Here is an 18,900-nt window from a genome sequence, read left to right as displayed (position 1 = left end):
TTGATTTTCTGGGTTTGTTGTGAATGGATTCTTCAGATGACTTAAGCTAGGCTTGACACCACACCAACATTTTTCTGGTGTGATTCCTTCTAGCTTCTTCATCGGACATCTGTTCAAAATGTATGTTGCATTCGACACAACTTCTCCCCCATAATTCTTTGGGTAGATGCTTGCCTTTCAAAATATTTCTCACCATATTCTTGATGGTATTCTTCTTTTCAGCAGTTCCATTTTGTTGTGAAGTGTAGGGTGGCACCACCTCATGCACAATCCCTTCTTTCTAACATAATGTGTCGAAGTTTTTTGACACATATTCTCCACCACCATCAGTCCTCATAATCTTGAGCTTTCGACCACTTTGTCTTTCAACCATAGATTTAAACTTGGAAAATACCTCAATCACTTCACTTTTCTTTTTGATTAGGTAAGTCCATAATTTTCGACTAAAATCATCTATGAATGTGACAAAGTATTTGTTTCTTCTAATCGAATCCACCTGGATAGGACCACACACATCAGAGTATATGATTTCAAGAATTGCCTTCGACCTACTTCCTGCATCCTTGCATAAGTTATTCTTGTGTTGCTTTGTCTGCCCACATTCCTCACACACTTCATTTGGAATATCGATGTCTGGTAACCCTGAAACCATATTTTTTTCTTTTCAAATATTTGATGTCTTTGAAGTTGAGATGACCAAGTATATAGTTCTATATCCATTCATCTCTGCTAGCTGCATTTGCAAGACTCTTGTGCTCCATAATATTAAGTTCAATCCTGAAGGTTCTATTCTGAGACATAGGAGCCTTCAAGATTAACCTTCCACCTGAGTCGACAACTCTCATCGTCTTATCTTCAATTGACACTTTTTAATTCTTTTCAACCAACTGCCATATGATGATCAAATTACTCTTCATGCCTGGTATATACATTACATTGGAAATTACTGACTTTTTGCCATCTTTCCTCATAATCGGAACATCACCAATACCTTCAACTGCTAGAGTATTGTCATTTGCAAATTTCACCATGTTCTTCATCGAGGGTTTTATGTTGACAAACCAATCTTTCCTACCAGTCATGTGTGATGAGCATCCTGAATTCAAGTACCATTGGTCCTTGAACTTTTCTTCATCTCTTGTTGTGACCATCAGCAACATCTCTTTTTCTTCACGCTTTGCATCGTTTTCTTTTTTCCGGACAATCACTAGAGTATTTACCATACTTTTGACAATTGAAACACTAAATGTGACTCTTGTCAGATTTTTGTCCACAACCTTTTCCTCTACCTGCAACACCACCTTTGTGGTTATTTTGATATGATGGCCTTCTTTGATTCGACGAATTTCCTTCTTGCTGGTTCCTCTATCAGTCAAATTGTTGTAGACTCCTTTACCTGTGATGTCGAACCATTTTCCTTTGCCTTTCTTTTCTCTAGCCGATTATGCCTGCAGAGCCACCTCACTCTTCGACTTGCTTGCAGCTCTCTCAGTCATTCTTTGTTCATGAGATTCAAGCGTCCCTTGAAGCTTTTCCTTTGTCAATGTTGACAAATATTTCGATGCTTCTATGGCTACTACCACGTGATCGAATTTTAGAGCCAATGACCTCAAGATCTTTGCGACAACTGATCTTGATGTCAGCGATTTTCTACATACCTTGATTTGATTCACTAGTTTCGTAACCTTAGTAAAAAAAATCAGTTATGCTTTCACTTTCTTCCATCTGAAGCAATTCATAGGATCTTTTGTGAGTTTGTAATCTCCCCTCGCTCACCTTCTCAGCGCGTCCAAACGATTTCTCCAGAATATCCCATGCTTCTTTCGCCGTTTCTACAATACTCAGCTTTTCAAAGTTATCTGGATTGACACATTGATGAATTATAAAGATAGCTTTATAATCTTTCTTCTTCAATTCTTTATGTGCAGTATTTTGTTCATTCGTAACATCTTCTCCAATTGTCGTTACCCTTTCCTTCATAAGATCCCAAAGATCTTGATAACAGAAAACGATCTTCATCTGCTTACACCAATTCTCATAGTTATTATCTTTCAATTGGAAGACTCGCTGGAAAATACCCGTTCGAATGATTCATCACGTTATGCTTCCCACGAATCACAGAGTTAGTGCTCTAGATACCAGATGTTGGGATTATACCAAAAATTTGAAGAATTCTGAATCAATATTGATGACCAAGAATCAATCTTTCTGATTTATTTATTCTCTTATTCTTTACTCTTCACTTGAGTGAATCAACCACACCTTGGTTGTAAGATGATTCCGTTGCACAATATTATATGAGAAGAAAAGAAAATAAGAATTTGGGAAGAAAAGAGGAATTAGAGTTTTAGAGAAAAGGGGAAGAAGAAGAAAAATATTTCTGCAGATTTTCTCTCTGCCTTCAAACTGAAGTTTATTCAATCTTTTCTTTATGTAACTGCATTATTACAATGAGGATACCTCCCTATTTATTGGTTGAGACTACTTGCACACTAATCAACCTCCAACTAACTAACTTAAAGCAAACAAAACAATACTAAGTCGAAATTATGTCGAGACACTTCTTTGACATTTTGACTTCTTACAATTTTGGCAAACAACATAATTTCGACACACAAAATTACTTCCTCAACATATATGTGTTATTTTTTTAAACAAACAATCAATCATATATATTGACATGTTTTAAACAAAATTCTTACAAATTTAAACTTATTTTTAAAATTAACTAATATATAAACTAACATACAAAGAACAAAAAAATAACACCTTAAAAAAAGAACAAAAAACATAGTTTATTCATTAATCAGAAATTAATCATAAAAACAAACTAAAAAAGTCCTCAAATAAAAAATGTTTAGAGAGAGAAACTCTCCCCTCTCTCTAAACTTAGGGTTTTCCATGTTCCCCTCTTTTGGTGGGTGTCACCTCCCTTCTTGTAGGGGTTTCTCCTCCTTCATCGGAGCTATTCACCACCATTATGGTGGTCATCTTCTCTTCAATGGAGGTTCCTCCCCCATTGTAAGTTTTTCCTCCTCTCTTTTCTTTCCTTTGAAACCCTCACTCATGTTAGATCCATACATGCTTCTTCCTCCAACCTTCATCAAGATCCTCCTCCTCTCCACCATCAACCACCAACCGTTTGCAACCCCAAAATCACCTCCACCAATCGATGATTTAGAGTTGTATCGACATGGAAAACGACCCCCACCGGAGCCGCCACCACCGGAAGATAAGGAAGCCCGGATTTTATGTGTGTGTGTTCATGTAATAGTTTATTTTATTGTACTTGTTTTGTTGTTGGTTCTATTTTTTCTTGTTTGGTTTGTTTTGTTGGGTGTGTTGTTATTATGCTTAGGTTGTTTTAAGTTTGTGCTCAAGGTATTTGATGAAATGCCTCAAAGAAGCTTGGAAGAAGGAAGTAGTAAGAATATTACTAGGGATGTGGCAAATCAAATTTCTCTTTTCAGTCAACAATTGGTTCATTCACAAGTTGTGAGATTAATCAATATTGGGAACTTGCATAATCGATTTGAGCGTGATAAAGTTAGTGTCAAAGCTAAAGATATGATCCGTAATTGGATAGATTTAAAGATTGGAGTTCCAAAACTCACATGTCTCTTGAGGAAGAACTTTGCATGGTTGATTGGATTAAAGTTTTGGTTTGGTACCTTCCTTTTGGTTTCTATACTCTCAAAACTTTTTAATGTCCATGGCTTGTTTGTCTTAATTATTAGTGATGTTGTCAATATGTGGATGGGAAATGCCCTAACACATTTTCTTTCTCTATGTTTGTACTCTCTCTTTTTCATCTAATGAATGAGATTCTTTCTATAAAAAAAAAAAAAAATCATAAAAACAAACTAAAAACAAACTCAGTATTCTGGTTCTTATATTAATCATTAAACAAAAAAGAAAAGGACCGTTTCTTAAAGATATCCCTTTGAAGTCCAATTGACTCATGAAACTTCGTCGTGTGTTTTACTGTAAGTGACAAAATACAAATATAAATTCAATAGCATTTTGTGCATTTTTTACAATTTAATAAGATTTGATTTTGCGCAATTATGTGTGATTTTGTGCAACTTAATACAAATTTTGTGATTTTGTGCAATTTATTAAGATTTTATGAGACTAAATTTGAATCAATAATTACTTGGTGTTTTGATTTGAAGTTTTGAATTTTTTTCAGGTTAAGGGTTTTGTGTGATGATGGCATTCAGAAAATGTTCTTCAAACTCGTGTAATTGGGTACCTGTAATTTTGTCTGAAACGGAATACTGCCCAGAAGCTGTTCGACAATATGCACTTACTTCTCACAACAGGAAGACTTTGAAGGAGAGAGTATGGAAGCATCTTGTATATCTTGGATGGCAAATTCACCAAGATGGTGATCATTTCAGGTACAAGCCACCCCATGGAATCTTGTGTCACAAGAAATTTTACTACTCGCTTATTGAGATTTGTAAAGCTATCCAAATGGAATCTGTGGTGAACTCTTCTTCTGTTGCAATGGCACATTGTCCTCAAGCCATTGTTGAATACCACAAACATGCACTTGACCCGAATTCGCGTGATAAAGGGAAACTTATTTCGAAAATAAGAAATTATCTCGTGAACGAAGGATGGGTTTTGACTTACCCGCCACCAGGAAACAAAAGAAGCGGTGTGTTATATACTTCTCCGCAAAAACGGAAATTTAGCTCACTCAACATGGTATGCAAATTCCTAATTGAGGAAAGTGTTAGAAGTTCTTCTATTTCTGGTAATCAACCTTTAAATGCCTCCTCGGTTGTTAACGAAGAAAGTGTTGATCAGGAAAGTATTCGAAAGTCACCTATGTATGGCATTCAACCTTTTGTTAGTGATGAAAGTGTTGATTGGGTACCAAGTGATGATGACTTATCAAGTAAAGCTCCAAACTTGCTTCCTCGTGAGAGCGAGTTATACACTGTAGACAGGGTTGCTACAAATAGATCAAGGCGAAAACGCGATGAATCAAGATCTCTAGCTGCGGTGCCTTCTCCTGTTGCAGTGGCGGGTGAACAAGCTACTTCTTCTGTGGCGTATTGTCGTCAAGCCGTTGTTGAATATCATAAACATGCACTCGACCCGAATTGGGGTGATAAAAGTGAACTTATTTCGAAAATAAGAGAGCATCTCGTGAAAGAAGGATGGGTTTTAACTGACCCGCCGCTAGAAAAAAGAAGAAAGGGTGTGTTATATACTTCTCCGCAAAAACGGAAATTTTTCTCACTCAACACGGTATGCAAATTCCTAATTGAGGAAAGTGATAGAAGAACGTCTATATTTGGCATTCAACCTTTAAATGCCTCCTCAGTTGTTAACGAAGAAGGTTTTGATCAGGAAAGTATTCGAAAATCACCTATGTATGGCATTCAAGCTTTTAGTAGTGATGAAAGTGTTGATCGGGTACCAAGTGATGATGACTTATCAAGTAAAGACAGGGTTGCTACAAATAGATCAAAGCGAAAACGCACTGAATCAAGTCTAAGAGTGAGATCAAATAAAAGAGTGCAGAATGTTTCTGTCCCTTCTCTATCACATCGTAAAGCTCTGAATGTTGTGTCTTGGTTGATAGACAGCAACGTGGTGTTACCAAGGTCTAATGTTTGTTATGTAGCAACAATACAGGGTGTCATGGCTTCTGGTCAAATAACTCACGATGGAATCAAGTGTAAATGTTGTCATAAAATATACAGTCTTGTTTCTTTCGAATTTCATGCTATTGGCAGTAATACCACCAGACCAAGTGCTAGTATCTTTCTGGATGATGGTAGGTCACTCTTACAGTGCCAGGTACAAATAATGCGAGATCATGTGTCAAGGGAGGCTATGGTTAAATCACAGAGTGATTTGTGTCAGAGTGAAAACGACTACATTTGTTCCATTTGCCGCAACGAGGGTGAACTTCTTTTGTGTGATCGGTGTCCGTCTTCTTATCATAAGACGTGTCTTGGTCTGGAGGTAGGTTAACCATTTTCATTCTAGTTCATGATATATTTAGTATTCTCGTATTTATTTTAGTTTAATTCTTCCACACCAATAATTGAACTTTGTTTTTCCTGTATAGGACGTCCCTGACGGTGATTGGTTTTGTCCATCATGTCTTTGCGGGATTTGTGGCCAAAGAAAATTCAATGGGGGCAGTGAGGATGGACATTTCCTTAAATGCATTCAGTGTGAACATAAATGTAAGTATGTGTTAGAGCTTGTATCTAAATGAATCGAATACACTGATAGATATAATACATTTGCTTACACGTTTCATCCATACCTAGATATCTTTTGATTTTTATGTGCGTCTGTTAATCAACACTTCTATACTTATTACCATGTCATCTTTGTGAACCTAATGTAGATCATGTTGCATGCCTGATAAGTAGAGATACAAGTCAGTCCAGAAGTTATGTGGAAAGCCAGTTCTGCGGAAAAGACTGTGAAACGGTATATATTAAATGTATCCCCCTTGTTTATTGGAAAGTTTTAGCCATGTTTTTATAGAAATTTGGTAATTTATCTACTTGTTTTAAATAAAATTATATTTATCGTTGATACTTCTGTAATGTGATTGTGTCTATTTTTCGCAGTTATATGAAGGCCTTCAAAGAATGCTGAGAGAGCCAGTTTCAGTGGGTGTGGACGATCTAACATGGACATTGGTGAAGTATATCGACTCCGAGAGTTGTGATACTGATAGTGGTAAAAGTGGATTATTGGCAGAAAGTTACAGCAAACTCAATGTTGCTCTTTCTGTGATGCATGAATGTTTTGAGCCCCAAAAGGAACCCTCCTCTGGCAGAGATCTGGTGGAAGATGTTATATTCAGCCGATGGTCAGTGATTCTTATCCATGAAAATATGTTCACGGTGTTTTATTATAATACATTTTATATTTTGTTGCGTTATTGATATTCGTAGAGATCTACTATTCATAATAATATATATTGATTAATTGCAGTCCGATGATACTGCATCTGCTAATCTCACCTTTGCTGAGCAGTTCAATTCGAAAAGTTTCATAGTTCTGATAGGAGAATGTCATTAAATACATCACAGTTCTTATAGGAAACTTTCTTTTAAAATTAATTACCGATGTGGAAGTTTTTCGGTTTTTTTATACATTTACTCACGGATTTTCGCTGTCCATGGCCATGGTATCTATCTCTAAATTGTGTGCATTATAATTTTACCTCTTGTCATATATCTGATATCTTTACATGTGAATTTTTCAGGTCAGAACTTAATCGAATGAATTTCCAGGGTTTCTATACTGTACTTCTAGAGAAAGATGAAGAGCTGGTCAGTGTGGCAATTATTAGGTGAGTATAGGATTTGTTTCCATAAAAAAGTAGGCTCTGTTTGACTGAATGATTATATTTCCTTTCGAGATGCTGTTTTTTAATGGCTTGTGTTATGGTCATCTTGTTTACTATTCTAACTTTTTAGGGTCTTTGGAGATAAGGTGGCTGAAGTACCTCTCGTTGGTACCAGATTTCAATATCGTCGACAGGGAATGTGCCACATCTTAATGGATGAACTGGAAAAGGTAACGAACAAGGAACTCATTTCCCTTTTTCCTTTGTCTATAATTTGATGCCCCTTTTCATTGTTATCATCATAATATGTGTGTTTTGTATTTTGGTTGTAACACCTAGGACTGTTCAAAAGAAACCACTGAGCCAAACTGAACTGCCGAACCCAACCAAAATAAACCATATAGAACCTATGAAGCACAGACAGCTCTAGGATTAGGTGTGTTACGTTGCATTGTGTCGCAGGCAACGTGATACGCTTCGGTGTCTGACACTTGTATGTCACATGTAAGACGCCCCTAGGATTAGGTAACATATATGTAGAGTGTCTTATATTTTTTACATTAGTGACGTGTCCGTGTCGTGTCGGAGTCTGTGCTTCATAGTATAGAACAGAGAACTAAGAAAACACTAGGAATCTGATGTCAGGTGGTGCACAGTCATACTTATATGGAAGTTCAACACAGTTTATGTTAAAAAAAGGTAAACCACTATTGCTACTTTGACACTATTGTAAAACAAATTACTGATTGTATTATTCAATTTTGTATTTACCATCAAAGATACCCTAGCTCACATAAATTTTTAACTTGTATTTCGTTCTCCAGAAACTCATGCAATTAGGAGTGAAGCAGCTTGTTTTGCCTGCTCTTCCCAGTGTGGTCGATACATGGACCGGTCCTTTTGGCTTTTCAAAGATGACAGAACTTGAGAGATCAAAATTTCTGGACTATACTTTCCTAGATTTTCCGGGTACCATCATGTGCCAGAAGTTGTTGACTAAGACGCCGTCTCCAGATTCTGTTTTGCCAATAGGTAAGAAATTTGTAATCATCTATAGGATACAAGTAAATAAGTTTGTGTCTTGCTTAGGAAAATACATTTACAATTTCAATGTTTCTCTATGCAGAGTTCCAACAAAAAGTCGGTGCTATCTCCGAAAGCAGTAGTGCTAATAAATCTGCAGTATCTGAAGTTTACCAAGCAGGAGAGATAGTTATAAAAGAAACGTCGGATACACCAATGTTGGAGTATGTCTCACCTCTTTCTATTTGATAACACTAGGATCATAAGATTCTACCAAAATAATTACTGAGAATCGGGATGAGGTAGCAACATGATTGTATAAAACGAACCTGATATTTTTCTTGCAGTGCTTTTGAAGGAGAAAGCGATAACGACAATGTATCTAACGAACCTGTTATTGACTGTGTCACCATGGTACTTCCATCTTGTTCCCCGTTGTTATTCTATGATATATGCTATTGTATAAAGAGTTAGAATTTTAAGAAACTGTTATTTTTTACAATTTGCTCCATTACTCATTTCTTGATAATTTAATTGGTTTATAGGCGGAGCAACGAGTTCTTGAGGATCAACAACACTACCAGAATGGAACCTCCACTGTCCAAGGCTCTTTTGAAAACGGGAAGAATGTCTTGAAAAATTGTAGACGAAGGAAAGTGGAAGAGTAGCTTGAGTAGGATTAAGATACTTGTGAGTAAAAGGGAAACACAATATTTTGTTGAAGGGGAATAATTGAAGTGTTGATGACATTATCTTCAGTTATAACCTCTTTCTTTGTGTTTCCTTGGTACAAAGTGTACATGTGTATAAGTAGGAGATTTTGCATGCCTAGGTAGTTTTGAGTTGGATGGATGGAGCCATTTGTCTATAGTTTTGGAAATAACTGACAATGGATTGTAACATAAACTGTGCTAATGGTTAGTTTGAAGTATATTTTTGTGTCAATAATGATTTGACAAAATAGAAACCGAACAGTTCAGATTTTATCATAAGGTTGGATTTGAAATCCACTTAGTTATAATTTTCACATCTGTTCAAAAAAGATTTGGATAAGCTTGATTAGCAAAATAGTGAGTAGATTGAACCATTTTTTGAGGAGTCTATAAAATCAATATTGTAACCAGGGAAATTATAACTATTAGACAAAAAAACGAGGTTCTTTCTTATAATAAAATAAAACATACACTTGAAAAGGACCATAATTAAATTTGCAAATAAAAAACCAACAAAGGAGCTACCACTGATCTTTGTAGCCTCTATGCAAGAATATATAATAGCTTAAAATTATCATAAGCGTGTAGGTTAAAGGAAAATAAATATATCAATCTTAATACTATTATAAGACTGTTTTGAAGAAAAAAAATTATCTTAAATTATAAGTCATTTTACAAGCATCACTCTTTTTGATGAATATCAAAGGATGTGAAACTGAACTCAAAAAATAATACTTGCACCTATTACAGATAATAAACTTTACGCAAAAATATTAGATACCCTAATGTATCGTTAGTCTCCCTCAAGCACTCAATCTTTAGAGATGAAGGACCATAAAGATGAAGATGATGAACAGTGCCCGAAAATCTCACTAGTCAATCTACAATACAATGTGTTAATCAAGGTATAATAAAAGTGAAAGAAGAACACAACAAGGTTCTAACAGATTTTTAGATGAATGAGTCTTGACAAAAATGATATTCTTGAAATTGATTAATCATGAAAAACATAACAAGATTAATCAACTCACTTCTAATTCACTCAACACAACAACACAATTGCACAGAATAAAGATGCAATAAAAAGGATAATGAATTTGACAATAATTCACAATCAAGAGGTTGTTTGTAGAAAGAAGAAGAAAAATATCCATGGTGTAAGGATGAACGCACTAAGAAGAGAAGACAAAGAATACAATGCTTGTCTCTATGGTTCTCACCATAGGTTTCATACTCTTGTTACTTTTATCAAATAAAAAGTTATTTAAATGAAATATGAAAAATGTGTCTTCAAGCATTGATTCATATCAAGTGTAAACTGTGGTTCAAAATAATTTTTGGACTCTTGAACATTTGATTCAAATCAAGGAAAAACTGTGATCCAAATCAATTTAGACATAAGCAAAATATAGCTTCAGGAGGACTTTTGATTTGAATCAATATTTGTACTTGATTCGGATCACACGAGGTTGTGATTCGAATCATGCCTATTTTCCAATTCAAATCAATTTGACTAGAGCCAAATCCCATTTTTCACATAGCTAATGATTTGAACCATATATTGTACTTGATTCGAATTAAATCAATGATATTTCAAATTTAGTAACTTTAACTTGTGATTCAAGCTACGCATGTGGAAATGACAAGAGAGTAATCCCATAAGCTCAAAAAGAAATACTAATAAGGATTAAAGAAGTTTATTTCATGAAATGTAGAGGGTTCTTAGTGGTAAAATTTCTAATAGCCGAAGCGATTACATATAAATTGTAATGATAAAAGCGTACAAGCACAACGTACAAATAGTATTCAAATTGTGTCCAAGTTACAAATACGCAATCCAACTTATATCAAACAATAATCTAATTGACAAAAACATCAAAATACAAACGATACTTAAAGCACGTAAAATATACCACAAGATACTTTGTGCTTTCAAATTGAAACCATAAGGCTAGTTGTTGGTATTGCGAATAACAACATTGGTCCATCTATCAAATGGACGTCAAATATGCATTTTGAACGATCCGCTTAAAGAGGAAGTTTATGTAGAGCAATCCTTTGGTTTTATTGTGAAAACCCAAGAAGGAAGGTTCTACAAGTTGAGAAAAGCATTATATGGTTTGAAACAATCTCCAAAAATTTGGAACAAAGGGATCGTCGACTTCCTAAAGAATATTGGTTTCAAGAAATGTGTATCCGAACACACCGTATATGTGAAAATGGATACAAGTGAAGAAGTGATCATCCTTTGTCTATATGTAGATGATTTATTAATCACATGCACCGACTAAATGTGTATTTCTAAGTTCAACAGTAAACTTACGAAAGAATTTGAAATGACATACTTCTTGGCACAGAGTTCCACAAGTCCAAAAAGGGACTGCTCCTGCACCACAAAAGTTATGCTCTTGAGATATTGAAAAAGTTTGACATAGAGCATTGTAATATTGTCATTACTCAAGCTGAATCAATGTTACAATTTTCTAAGAATGAGGATGAGCAAAAGGTAAATCCAACTCAGTATAGGAGGCTAATTGAATCATTATGTTACTTGTGCAATATGTGACCGGTGTTGGTGTTCAGTGTTGGTATTATGAGTAGATTCATGGATAGATTGAGGGTGTCTCACTCTACAGCATTCAAAAGGATTCTGAGATATGTCAGAGGATCTCTTGGCGGCGAAATTCTCTTTTCTGCAGCAAATACAGGCAGAAAATGTAATTTACTCAGTTTTACCGATTCCAATTGGTGCGGAGATAAATATGGTCAAAAGTCTACAGTTGGATACATATTTATGTTTGATGAAACACCAATCTCACGGTGTTCGAAGAAGTAACCGGTAGTTGCACCCACGTCTTGTAAGGTCGAATGTATTGTTGTTTCATTGTGTGTGTCAAGTCGTGTGGCTAATGAATCTATTGAAGAAGCTGGACAACAATGAGGGTGAGGTTGTTACGCTCTTGGTTGACAATGTTTCCGTTATTAATCTTGTTAAGAACCCAATTGCACATGGGAGGGGCAAGCATTTTGAGATGAGGTTTCACTATTTTAGGGAACTTGTTAGTGAAAGAAAGTTGAGATTGAGATATTGTAGAAGTGAAGATCAAGTAGTTGATTTGCTGAACAAGGGAGTCACAATTGAAGTGTTCCAAAGGTTGAAGATAAGCATGGGTATGGAAGAGTTGGAGCACTTGAATTAAGGTGGTGTGTTAAGAGATTTTAAGTAATTCAAGTGTTGTAGCCGGTTAACACGAAGGTGTAACTGGTTACAGGCGTCAAAATAAGTCAATAAGTTGAAGAAAAAGCTCATTTGGAGTCAGTGTAACCGGTTACGCATTCGGAGTAGTCGGTTACAACTGGTTACAGGTTCGACATTTTGCTTTTTCTCTTATTTGCCTTGATATTTTGTATCTCAATCAATTGTATATATACCCTAGAGGTATCCTTATTATGATTAATAAAAAAATAAATAAAAATTCACCCTCAATTATCTTTCCTTTTCACTCTCTTCTCTTCTCTCACACTCTCTCTTTCTCCACATACCAAAACTTTCATTGTTTACCAATATTGTGATTACATGTTCTAATATATATTTTATTTTTAAATATTAGTATTAGTGCAGTATTAGAAAAATAAATAAATAAAAAAATTTCAACACATTTTTTTTTTGTTATAAGAAAGGCCTAAGCCCGAAGACAAACGAAACTACACGGTAACGAGTCTAGTAGACGTTGTATCCTTGGCATCCTCTTGAATCAATCTCACGATGCAATCTGGCGCTATATCAAAAAGAATCATGTCATGACCAATTCCAACACATTCTGTATAGAATTAGAAACTGCTAAAAATTATATTAAGAATTCATTAATTAATTAAATGGGTGGAAACCAAACATTCTATTTTAATAGATAAATAGAAACAAACATTAATTGCAATAAAAGAAAAATAGTACTTGTATGCTACATAATATAATAATATCCGTTTTTCATATGAGAAAAAAAAAACAAATTTCAATTTTTTTTCATATAAACTAGTAAGAAACCTGTGTGTTTATATTATATGTCTACGAAATTATTATTTATAAAGTTTGAATTTATTCTTCAATTGGCTAACATTGACATAGTTACAAATATATGCTAATAATATGCAACAACTTTTAAGCATTGATTTGTACTTACAATAAATTGTACAGCCGATTATCTAACTTCAATTATATAAAACAACAGCAAGAAAAATATTTAAAAGATGAACATTAAAATGAACCGTTTACGGCTGATATCTCTTAGATAGGTTTACATCTACCCGTGAATTTAGATGAGTTGAAAAAATTCACTTGAATCCAGATGAGTTAATTTTAAAACTACATATTAGAATAAAATCTTTTTCCAAATCAAATAACATTACTTTTTAAATATTAATCAATTTTTTCAAACCTAAAATTTATAACAGCTTCCCATCAAATATCAGTTTTAAATCCTTCTTATTATATCATATTTACTATTTTTACAATATATAACAACTCCCGTCAAATTTCAATTCTAAATGAATATCTAGACTCCAACATATCTTGAACTTTCAGTTCTAAATGAATATATTCTCTATTTTTTTGTCTAGGAGAATTTCAAAATATAAGTTTAAATCTACAAAATTTATAAAATTTTAAATGATTTGATATTTCATTGAATAATTTTAAATAAAAACTAGTAACAAACCCGTGCGTCCGCACGGGTTCTGGTACGGGACGCGCATTTATTTCAAAAGTATATTTTTTAATAGAAAAATGTCTGATATCCGTTAATAAATAATAATTGAACGTATAGAAATATGTCTGATACCCGTGAAAAAATAATAATTGAATGTATAGAAAAGTGTCTGGTACCCGTGAAAAATTAATAATTGAATGTATAGAAAAATGTCTGGTACCCGTAAAAAAAATTAATTAAATGTATAGAAAAATGTCTGGTACCCGTAAAAACATTTAGATCAATAACAAATTTTAATATAAAATATGTGAATAATAGAAGATAAAAAATTGTGTAATTGATCATATAACTGTAATGTCTATCGTATTTGACGTGCATTTTTTTTTACCTTTAATTAAAAATAATTTTAAAATAAAAATATTAGTAACATAAATAATTAAAATACAACACATGTTTATCGTATTTGAATTCATACATTATTTTAAATATATTTTATTTTAATTTTTTAATTGTACAAAAAATACAATAACACGTGAGTTCCTATGAATGCTGGTCTGAATACTCGTGCGTTCCAACGGGTAAGGGTGTGTTGCGACAGATGTTCATAAAATATAATAAAAATGGATAGAAACCCGTGCGTTTGCACGGGTTCTGGTACAAGAGGCGCATGTTTCAAATAACTTCATGTCCCGTTAATAATCAATATTTTGTTCAATAACTTTCCCGTGTATAATAGAATAAATATTAAAAATTTAAGAATTAAAAGATAAAATCTGAGTTTGATTTGTATAAGTTTTATTTTTTTAATCTTTTTATGTGTATTGCATCCTATTCTAAATAACTAAATGCTTAATTTCTTTTAATAATATTCTATAATATTTATTTATTTATTTAAATTACAAATATTTTATATTTATAAATAATTTATTATATTTTAAATATATAACTAAATAATTACATATACATTCAATTTAGTTGTAAATTATTTTTAAAATGTTATAACAAAGTGACGTGATGATGAGAAATAATTTAGTAATCATAAAATTATTTTTACATTAGAAACAAATACTCTTAAAAGACCATGAGAGTTTACTACAATTAAATCTAGCTCACTTATAAAATAGCAGTACAAAATGTTATTTGTAAGTTCTCAAGACCTACAACATAAGTTTTCCAACATCCTCACCAGCTTTCATAATCTTAAACTAAACTTATAGAAGTTCTGAAACTCAACTTAAATTGCTTTATCAAACCATCTTTCTCAACAATTTGTACTAATGCTTAATGTCTAATTACCAAAAGCAGTATATTAAAACAGAATAGCACAAAAAATACAAAGTTACATCAGTGTTATATACACCAGGCCAAAAGCAAAAACAAACCAAATAAATAACAGTTACACCAAAGTTGCCTTTTCATAACACAATATAACCACATCCTTAAAAAATAAAAACATAACTACACCCAATGACAACTGCTATACTTGAAACACATACTTAGAAATAACACCTATATGCATCACATGACATTCCTCATACCACCAGCTGCTCCAAACAACGAAGTTTACACGTTGAGATCATCAATACAACAACCAGAAACAACACCGCACAACAGAAAATCGACGATACACTGCAGCACCACAAAATAAAATAAAAAACAGGACAAAAGTGATTGATTGCTTGAGTCTGCACAGAGGCTAGAGCGGACCACAGCGGACAACCAAAAAATGCAGAAAAAAACACCTACAGAAACATATATAGCTTTTCATATTATCGATGATGCAACTACTGCCACCGCCCTCCTAAGAACAGAAACCACTATCTTCATTCCTGCAGCAACATACATACATATATCTTATAAAGGGAGTAGTGGAATGCTGGTGTTGCAAGTGCTGCAAATGATCATAATTAGTGTAAGCAAATTATCAATTGGTCCCTGCAAATGACCCTTCCATAGTACTGAATCAATTATACTAAGCAACAACAAAAATGTTTCATTCCATACCTGAGCAGAGAAATAGTTATATAATTAACTATGCATTCATGGCAGATCCACATATAGCATCATATGAGCTTTTACAAAGAGATGATCACAAACTGCAACTATATACATTAACATATATACATCATATATACCGATCCATGTCGGAAGGAAGGAAGCCAACTAATAGACACTTGATCAAATGCTTTGTCACTTGTCAGAAAGCACAATTCTCCGTGTACTCGGGACGTATCACGTGTCATTAAAATATTTGTGCATCATATGGAGTATAAGGATCTCAATCAGTAACAGAGTTCACTCATATAGGACTTTCTCTTGAAATCTGCAATGAAATAAAGGTCGTGTTATGTCATGAGCATGACTGCATGTAGTCTGCAAGAGTTTACAACACTCACACAATTTGTGCTTGCACCAACCACAGAAGTTGTACCCTGAATTGAATAAAAGTAGAACACAATCAATAACAGAAACTATGCACAAGTCAAATTTTGACTATGCTACCTTACCTGTATATCATCATTGAAAAGAAGATGCGACGAGCTACCTTATTGGATTCAAAGCTCATTAAGAAATATTATACTCAAGATCATTCAATTTGTTGCTCAACCAATTATGATAGTTTGAAGTTAACAATTTTGTCTTGTCAATAACCACGGAAAATGATATATGCTTAATGAAAAGGAAAGTGTGAACTGTGAAATATAAAGATAAGATAAATACATAAAAGATACAGATTGAATATAAAAATGGTGAAAGCATAAAACTTATTATTTTGAACTAATGACAATCAGACATCATGGCAATCTTTAAGCAAAGTGTGGTTCCTAAGGAAACCTTGTAACAAAACCAGGGACTCCTAATTCATTCAAACACTAGACTTAAAGCTCTTAAAGAACAACTTCAAAAGTATACATCATTTCAGTTAAAACATATATGCGTTATTTTAAAAATTAAAGAAAAAAGAGTACATGATGATAAATAGAAAAATAAATCATACCACAAGATCATTGGATGTTTCCTGTTTCATAACATACAATTGTTAGTTAAAAATGTAAACATCATGTTATCTTGAAAATTATAAAAGTCATGTCATAAGTTTGGTAAATAGAAAATAAAGTATACCTCAATAAGGATCATTAAGTATAAATAGGAAGAAGCTATGCTTTCAAGAGTTAGTTTCTACCCTCCGTCAAACTTGTAGATCTTATCAATTTCCCAACCAATGCTTATCTCATCAGGCTTTCCCTTGCGTCACAGTGTCTTTTTTTCTTATTGTCTCTAAGTACATCCACCACCTGTGTTAGCAATTCAACCCCCAAGAAAATAAATATAAATGAGCAATAAAAATATAACAAATCTCAATACAAAAAAAGAGGATCTCATAAAACAATTAACACAAATCGAAGATCTCAAAAAAGCAGCAAGCAAATAGATCGCAAACCGTACAATGTTAACCAAACAATATACCCAAACAGAGGTGACTAGCAGTGGCTGCACTAAGTAAATGGAGTATTATATTAAAATAACTTCATATAATTACAAGTTAGAGAAGTAAGGAGCAAACTACTTCATATAAAAACAAACCGGCGAAGTAAGTCTCAAAAAAGCAGCAAACAAATAGATCGCAAACCGTACAATGTTAACCAAACAATATAACCAAACATAGGTGGCTAGCAGTGGCCGCACTAAGTAAATGGAGTATTATATTAAAATAACTTCATATAATTACAAATTAGCGAAGTAAGGAGCAAATTACTTCATATAAAAATAAACCGGCGAAGTAAGGAGAAAAAAGTTTTATCAATAAGCGTACACGATGTCTCTCGATATGACGGATAGATTAAGAGACTGATGTCACGTGACCCTAAATTAAAATTTTATAACTATCAAACCTACCATTGTATCAGCAGTTGTAGATTAATCAGAACCCAAACGGTGGATGTCGGTCCATAAATGCGACGAGTAAAGTATTTGTTTCCCTCTTCTACAACTTTTATCGCCTGCTTGAACTCCGTCCCCATTAGCAACCGACCCGTCTAGACCTCATAAAGTTGGAAGAAACAAAATATGAAACACAAATTTAACTGATATGTCACAGCAAAAAATTAGTGAGTTCTATTCATGTATCTTAAAAATTCTTAATAACAATACATATCCAATAATATATTCATCTACAAAAATCAAATATAAGTTAAAATTAAAAATTACAAAGTCACTCTAGACTAACCATTACCTGCTGTTTGAGTTATCAATCAAAAGGACATACTACTCCAAATTTGAAATCTGCACATATAAACAACATTAGAAGAAAACAAAGAGAAAGTTGAAATCGAATCTGTTTCAGAATAGTATTCGTCACCCACCGCGAACCAACACCGACATAGTGCAAAACCTACTCTTTCAAACCATCCATTTTTTCCTCGGACAGCCTCTTTGCAAAAACCTACAAATAACCCTTGATTCAAATACCAAAAAGAAAGAAAATCCTAAAGTTAAAATTTCATAACATTCAAACCTATCATTATATCACTGACAAAAAGTAATGTAAAAAATCAAACTTGTTAATCCAAAAAGAAGAACATACCTAAAAAGCAGAAAGAGGAGAAGCAGATCCACCGAGCAACGATTTTCACTTCGCCGAAATCATATTTCTTTCGGAAACGCAAAAATTATTTAGATTAGGGATTATAATTTTATCTCAATGTTAGAGAAAGAGAAGGAAGAGAAAGAGAAGAAGAAAGAGAGAGAAGAGAGATAGAAAGAGGAAGAAATTTGAGGAAGAAGAATAGTCGAAAGAGAGAGAGATATTAGGGTTGGTAGTAGAAGCAAAATAAAAGGAAGATGGGCAAGGCATCAACGTGGCTAAATTTGGTAATAGAAGGACAATATGGTATTTTCCAGAGCATATGATTTTCTTATATTATAGATATAATTTTTTTTAAAAAAAATGATACTAATAATAATAATTTTAAATTTATATAAAATTTAGTATGCTTGATAATAATATATAATGATAATAATTAAAAATTAAATTAATTGTTTATAATAACTTCTTAGAGATATTTTTGAAAATCAACGTATTCTCACTCTTAAAATTATGTTTAAATATTTGTTTTTCATT

The 18,900-nt window shown here is 33.3% G+C and overlaps 1 protein-coding gene and 2 long non-coding RNA genes across 6 annotated transcripts; 1 reads left to right on the top strand and 2 right to left on the bottom strand.

Annotated features, from left to right (window-relative positions):
• The first annotated feature begins 3,841 nt into the window (after nt 1-3,841).
• Nucleotides 3,842-9,293, top strand: LOC131629107 (uncharacterized). Of its 4 annotated transcripts, XM_058899910.1 has the most exons (11): nt 3,843-3,986; nt 4,193-5,988; nt 6,095-6,215; nt 6,383-6,468; nt 6,612-6,856; nt 7,256-7,342; nt 7,470-7,569; nt 8,164-8,371; nt 8,466-8,586; nt 8,710-8,776; nt 8,908-9,293. In XM_058899910.1, the coding sequence occupies exons 2-11, from the start codon at nt 4,210-4,212 to the stop codon at nt 9,028-9,030; spliced, it is 2,937 nt and encodes a 978-aa protein (XP_058755893.1). In that variant the 5' UTR covers nt 3,843-3,986; nt 4,193-4,209; the 3' UTR covers nt 9,031-9,293. The 4 variants fall into 4 exon arrangements, 2 of the variants coding, with proteins under 2 accessions (XP_058755894.1, XP_058755893.1); XR_009291957.1 differs by lacking the exons at nt 8,466-8,586; nt 8,710-8,776; nt 8,908-9,293 and adding an exon at nt 7,679-8,038 and having other exon boundaries at nt 3,842-3,986; nt 8,164-8,258; XM_058899911.1 differs by lacking the exons at nt 8,466-8,586; nt 8,710-8,776; nt 8,908-9,293 and adding an exon at nt 7,985-8,038 and having other exon boundaries at nt 3,842-3,986; nt 8,164-8,298.
• A 6,319-nt stretch (nt 9,294-15,612) lies between these two features.
• On the bottom strand, nt 15,613-17,807 carry LOC131629126 (uncharacterized). The gene is made up of 4 exons (XR_009291965.1): nt 17,676-17,807; nt 16,902-17,074; nt 16,777-16,797; nt 15,613-16,101 (listed from the first exon to the last, which is right to left on the bottom strand). It is a non-coding gene; the product is annotated as an uncharacterized LOC131629126 (long non-coding RNA).
• Nucleotides 17,808-17,994: 187 nt separating this feature from the next.
• Nucleotides 17,995-18,525, bottom strand: LOC131629098 (uncharacterized). The gene is made up of 3 exons (XR_009291955.1): nt 18,364-18,525; nt 18,143-18,222; nt 17,995-18,062 (listed from the first exon to the last, which is right to left on the bottom strand). It is a non-coding gene; the product is annotated as an uncharacterized LOC131629098 (long non-coding RNA).
• Nucleotides 18,526-18,900: the final 375 nt, after the last annotated feature.

This window comes from Vicia villosa, unplaced genomic scaffold (assembly GCF_029867415.1).
Source record: "Vicia villosa cultivar HV-30 ecotype Madison, WI unplaced genomic scaffold, Vvil1.0 ctg.000509F_1_1, whole genome shotgun sequence".
In the NCBI taxonomy this organism is placed as follows: Eukaryota; Viridiplantae; Streptophyta; class Magnoliopsida; order Fabales; family Fabaceae; genus Vicia; species Vicia villosa.
This window is presented reverse-complemented; position numbering and strand designations above follow the sequence as displayed.